This window comes from Myiozetetes cayanensis, unplaced genomic scaffold, assembly GCF_022539395.1.
Source record: "Myiozetetes cayanensis isolate MyiCay16 unplaced genomic scaffold, myiCay2020 scf934, whole genome shotgun sequence".
Taxonomy (NCBI): Eukaryota; Metazoa; Chordata; class Aves; order Passeriformes; family Tyrannidae; genus Myiozetetes; species Myiozetetes cayanensis.
The window spans coordinates 10,932-16,539 of NW_026088224.1; the positions used below are offsets into that span (position 1 = coordinate 10,932).

Here is a 5,608-nt window from a genome sequence, read left to right on the forward strand (position 1 = left end):
AAGAACATCAGGAGAAACCCAGGGTTGACCATTAGAGTTTTGGAACTGGGATTATTGAGGATCAGAAGCAGGTAGCATGCCAGATGTGGAAGGGGACACATCAGTGACATATCTTTATCATTGTGCACTTGAAGAGGATGACCACTTTGGACTGAGTTTGGAGGTTTTCAGTGCATCACAAGGAGGTGATGGAGACATGGGAATGTAGCCCAAACCATGTGCATTGTTGCTCCCAACCCTCCACAGCTGTGGAGGACATTCTTATGCTGGCCATATCCCGCTCTGGACCCAAGACCCTGTAGAGCCTCCTTGCAAGAACTGGGCAGAGAGACCCCCACCACATCTCCCAGTGCCTATGCCCTCCTGCAAGGACCAAGCACAGCCATCCATCTTGTCAAACTACTTTAATATTTGGACATGAAGACAGGACAGAGCCAGTCAGGCTGTGCACAGAGAAGACACCCCTGAGCCATGGTGTAAGGTTGCAGGGCTTCCCTTCTCAGTGGATGTGTGGATTTGGCCAAGACACAGTTCAGCTGATGACATCCTGAGCATGCCAGTGGGGTGCACATGTGGGGTAGGGAAGAGGGACAGGGGCTCCCCAGGGCAACTCAGAGGTTGTTCAGCTCCAACAGGGTCTGATCCAGGACCTGGTGAATGCCCACGTTCTCCTCTTTGGCACTGGCCAGACTCTCTGTGAACACAAGGGACACAACCAGAGCATACCCAGGCACAGTCAGACCCACACACACCACACTAAGCACAGACACACACAAACAGACATTTCAGTATGGCACCAGCCTCCAGCTGCACGGGTTGTCCCTGTGGTGCATGCAGCCCCACCACTGGCAAGGATGTCTAGCCACTCTGGGACCTACCAAGGCAGCCAGGCCAGCCAGGCCAGTCACTCAGGGTGGATGGTCCCCACTCTTTGGCATTTCCATCCTCCCATGGCACCTCATTGCTCACAGCCAGGCCCTCCACAGCATGGATACCACTGATAGATACCCCTTCCCCAGCCAGCCACCAGTACGGCCCCGTCTCCCTGCTATGCTCACTGCACATTCTTCCACAGCATCAGCACCATTTGGCTGTGGGCTCACACACAAACCCTCAGCCCGCAAAAGCAGAGAGCCAGTGCCTGCTGCATGACCCAGAGGTGCTTTGTCAAGAAGACAGTGAGGCAGCAGCCTGGGAAGGTGAGCAAAGAGAACAGCAGAGAGAGAAGGAGCAGAGCTAAGACTTCAAGGATGAGTTCTGCTGGACAACCCAGCTGCCAAGGCAGCCTCCTCCTGCACTCACTTCCAAACAGCATTGTCCTTCCCTCTGGAGATAGGAATGGGATGAGAGCTCTGCCCACCCAGCCCTGTCTCCCAGAGCTCCTGGTCAGGCTCTTCCCTATCTCAGGTTTGGAGTAATGGGTGCTACCAGGTCCCCAGATCCTTTCCCAGCCCTCACAGTACCCTGCAGGGACCCCGTTCTGAAGGGATCCTCCATGCATAGTCTGGGATGACCAGAGTGAGGGGAAAGAAGAGGCTGGCTGCCAACCCCTGGGACAAGGGAAGGAAGGCAGCGATACAAGCTACCTCATCCCTCCCTGGCAGGGCTAGACTGATTCTGGGGGATAGCCATCACTGCATAGGTATCCCAGGACATCAAAAAACCCCTCGTTTCCCTCCCTCCCAAGAAAAACTGATCAGCTTCAGAGGACTTCCCAACCCAGGGGGATAAGCAAAGGCTCCAATGCACTTCCTAACCCCAGCAGGGAGTGGGGAGGCACTCCCATCCTCGAGCCAGCCTGGCATAGGGCAGGGAGTGGGGGTGGCAGCCTGGGTGCGGGAGTCTGGCTGGGCTGGGCTGGGCTGGGAGTTGTCAACAGCTCAGTTTTTAAGTTCGGTAAGGATGACTTGCAGCTTTTTAGTGAGAATGTGGTTTCTCTTGGCCTCCTGATGGGAATGTTCTAAACAAAAGGAGAGGTCAGTGTAGCAGAGGGAAGAAAGAAAGGCAAGTTAGTCAAAAGAGACAGCATTCCACAAAGCCCTTGCTGGAAACCCTGCTGCTTCCCAGACAGCAACTGGGAATGAGCTGGGCCAGCAGGAAGAGGCAGCCAGTCTTTGGGCAGGAACAGGGCCGTGGGTCCATCAATTCAGGGACAGAGTTGTGGGGCAGGGTAGAATGCTGAGGAAGGAGAATGAGGATCAGGGTCCCATTTAGGGCCAGGGATCACTGCTGAAAGGTAGGGTTATCCTCTTTGGTGTGGGAGGGTGATGAAGGAATGATGCCAGGGACTGCTGCTTGTGGGCAATGTCTGGGAGTGAGGACAGAAAATGGACAGGACCAGGTCTAACCCTGATATTTCATGTCAAAAGAGTCATAAAGAAGATGGCATGAGATGAGGAAAGCTGTGTCAGAGAGCCAGGGGGTGGTGGGGGTCATCCAGTGGGTGGAGGCACAAAGGGCCCTGTCCCACTCAGCCTGGCAGCATGGGAGCTGCTCAGGGTTCAGCCGGGGCTGTTCCAGGGGTCCTGCAGCTGCCAACTGCCTGCAACCACCTCCTACCACCCAGCTGCCAGCACTTGCATGAAACAGGCAGATGAGGGACAGAGTCGCATGAAGAAAACAAAGGAGAAATGGAGGAAAGAAAATGCTTTATTGAGACCAACTCAGGGGGACAGAACAAAAAAAAAAGTCACGAAATGTAAACTGAACAGCAATGTGCAAAGGATAGAAGGGAGTCAGAGGAAAGGGATGAGCAGGGGCCTGGGGACTGTCTGCCTGGGGACAGGCTGCCTACACAACCTACCTCTCCCCTCCGTCCTGCATGCCTAAGCCTTCATCTGTTTTGGTGGTGGAGGTGCCACTTCCCCTGTGCAGGTACCCCCTCCCTCTGCCCTGGGCTCAGCAAGCAGAACCAGGGGGCTTTGCTGGAGGAATGTGGGGGGCAGATGTCCCCTGGTGCTTATGCTACCAGGGAGCTGAGGAGGGAGCTGCTGAAGCAAAGGACTCCTAGGCACAGCTGTTTCCTGCCAGGTAATGCTGTGGGACGAACCTGCAATTGCATGGGCACCAAACCCAGCATGAGGGGGTCCTGGTTGCTGTTCCCCTTCCCAGCCAAATGCCCCTAAACACTTACACCTTGTCTCCCCACAGAGAGGGGTATTGTGAGAACAACCTGGCTTGGCTCCTGTCCCAAAGGAGATGATGGACAGGCAGGGGCTGGGAAGGACAGAGGGGACAGAGCAGGCAGGGAGAGAGAAAGGTGGGATGGCCAGGCAGGTAAGTGGCTGAGCAGGGGAGGGGGTGCGGTGCTAGCACCCAGTGGGGGGCTCAGAGGGAGGTGATGTCATTAAGTGCATTGTCCAGCTCCTTGCTGATGGATTTGTACTTCATCTTCTGTGCATACACTTCATCTGCAGGCAGGCAGGGGGTGGGTGGGTGGCAGGCAGTAGAGTAAGGATGGGGGATGGGCAGCAAAGAGAGAGAGGGTGGCTGTGAGCAGGGGGCCAAGGACAGCAGGAGCATGTGGACACAGGTGATGTGGATGAAGCCTTATTCCCCACCTGAAGGCAGAGCCACAGATTGCAGCATCTCTGTGCCCCTGCACTGGACACCACAGCATCCAGCCTACCTGCTTCCAGGACCCCTGCCCAGCCCCTCACCCTGGCCAAGCCCTGTCTGGCCCTGCTGGGGCCACATCTTGGGCAGTGCTCCCTGGGAAAGAGCGACACAGGGACAGTGAGGACGCTTTACCTTCTAGATCATCGATGGTTTTCTCCAGCTTCGCCACAGACTGCTCTGCAAACTCCGCACGGGTCTCAGCCTACGGGAGTGCAGGGGAGAGAGGGTAAGCTGCAGGGTACAACAGGGATGGAGCATGCTTCACTGCACCCCAAATCTGCCTCATCTGCATCTCCCGTATTTCCCCCCCCATGCACCCTCCCCTGGGAAAGGCAAGAGACAAAGGCCCCATGGACCCCCATGCCCTAAACTAACAGCAGGGGTGAGAACTTGTCCTCAAAGGAGTCAGCTGGGCAAAGTGCCTCCATGTTGGGCTTTCTGTTGATCCCAATCTCTCCTGACCACCAAAAGCATCATGGGAGCCCACACACTTCATAGGTTGTGTGTGCAACCAACACTGGACTGATCACTTCAAAACAGACATGGCTTGAAGTTGGTGTGTGCAGGGCATGAGCTCCTGCCAGCGCATGTCCTGGGAGAAGGACACCACACGGGGCAGAGGCAAGCAGAGGAGCAGAGTGCAGTATGAGGCTGCAGGATGCAACTCCAGTGGGACTATGCTCCCTGGGGATGCAAACACCAGTCCTTCAGATGGGCCAGGGCCCCTCTCTGGGGTATCAGGATCCCATGGGGGCATCCCAGACCCAGACATCTGCCATGCTGCAAGGCCACAATTTGGGAAAGGGTGAGAGGACATGGGTGTAACAGGGTCAAAATCCACAGGGGATGGCAAACTCGTGCCTGCACTGATGCAGTGCCAGCCCCTCTCTTGGGGGTCCCAGCCCCACACCCCTTACCTCCTTCAGCTTTTCACCTAGAAGCTTGATTTCCTCCTCATACTTGTCCTCCTTGGTGGAATACTGCAGAGACAGATGGGCAGCCATGAGCCCCACAGGACACCTCTGGCCATACTTCACTTCAGTGGAGGACCCCAGCAGCCCCAGACCATGCGCACTCTGCCCAGCCCCAGCAGCTCCTCTGGGTCATACCTTGTCAGCCTGTGCCTCTAAGAGACTTCAAGTTGTTGGTGACAATTTTCAGCTCCTCCTCTAGATCACCACATTTACTACATCCCAAGCAGGGCCAGCAGAAGGGGGAGTGGGGCCAAGGGGCAGGTGAGAGGAAGGAGCAGAAAGAGTGGGTAGGGAAGGAGGAAAGAAAGAGAAAGAACAAGTTGAGGGAGGAGAAAACTCAGGCAGTGCAGGTGCAGAAGGAACAGAGCCACTGCGAGCAGAAACTGCTGAGATGTATTTATTCATCTGTTCCTCATGCCTCCTTGCACAGACACCCTGCGCATCACTGCCAGCTGGGCTCTCACCAGCCCTGCCAAGAAGGAGGGCAGGCACAGAGGGATGCATCTGCCAGAGCGGGAGGCAAGGGGAGGTTGTGGCAGAGGCAGTAGTGCAGAAAGGAGAGGTGGCTCACACAGTTTAAGAGACAGTGACAGAGAGAGGGGTTTGCTGTGGATAGCCCTGCACCCTTGCCCCAGTACCTCTTCCTCTGAGGCAATGAGGGATTTGAGAGTCTGGTCCATGGTCCGCAGGTTTTCTTCCAATTGTCTCACTCGGCTAGGGCAGAAGAGGAGCACCCCATGGTGGGGGGGCAGCAGAGAACAGGGTCAAGGATGTGCAGGTTGGAATCCCCCTGCCCCCAGCCTGTGAGCCCAGGGACCACCCTGACAGCAGAACCTGCTGTTCCTGGGGAAGGATATCCCCATTCCCACACAGACACACAGCCACCCCCAGCTGCTAGGGAGTCAGGGCAAGGGCCACGTGGGACCTCTTCATGCTGCCCAATGGGAGCCCAACTCACCTCTCTGCTACCTCTGCCCTCTCCTCTGAGCGCTCCAGCTCTCCCTCGAGGACAACCC

The 5,608-nt window shown here is 56.2% G+C and overlaps 1 protein-coding gene across 1 annotated transcript; it reads right to left on the reverse strand.

The window, feature by feature from the left end:
• Positions 1–389: 389 nt before the first annotated feature.
• On the reverse strand, positions 390–5,601 carry LOC126653180 (tropomyosin alpha-4 chain-like). The gene is made up of 5 exons (XM_050340701.1): positions 5,551–5,601; positions 5,231–5,306; positions 4,536–4,598; positions 3,751–3,820; positions 390–694 (listed from the first exon to the last, which is right to left on the reverse strand). Exons 2-5 carry the CDS (start codon positions 5,270–5,272, stop codon positions 612–614), a joined length of 258 nt encoding a protein of 85 aa, XP_050196658.1. The 5' UTR covers positions 5,273–5,306; positions 5,551–5,601; the 3' UTR covers positions 390–611.
• Positions 5,602–5,608: the final 7 nt, after the last annotated feature.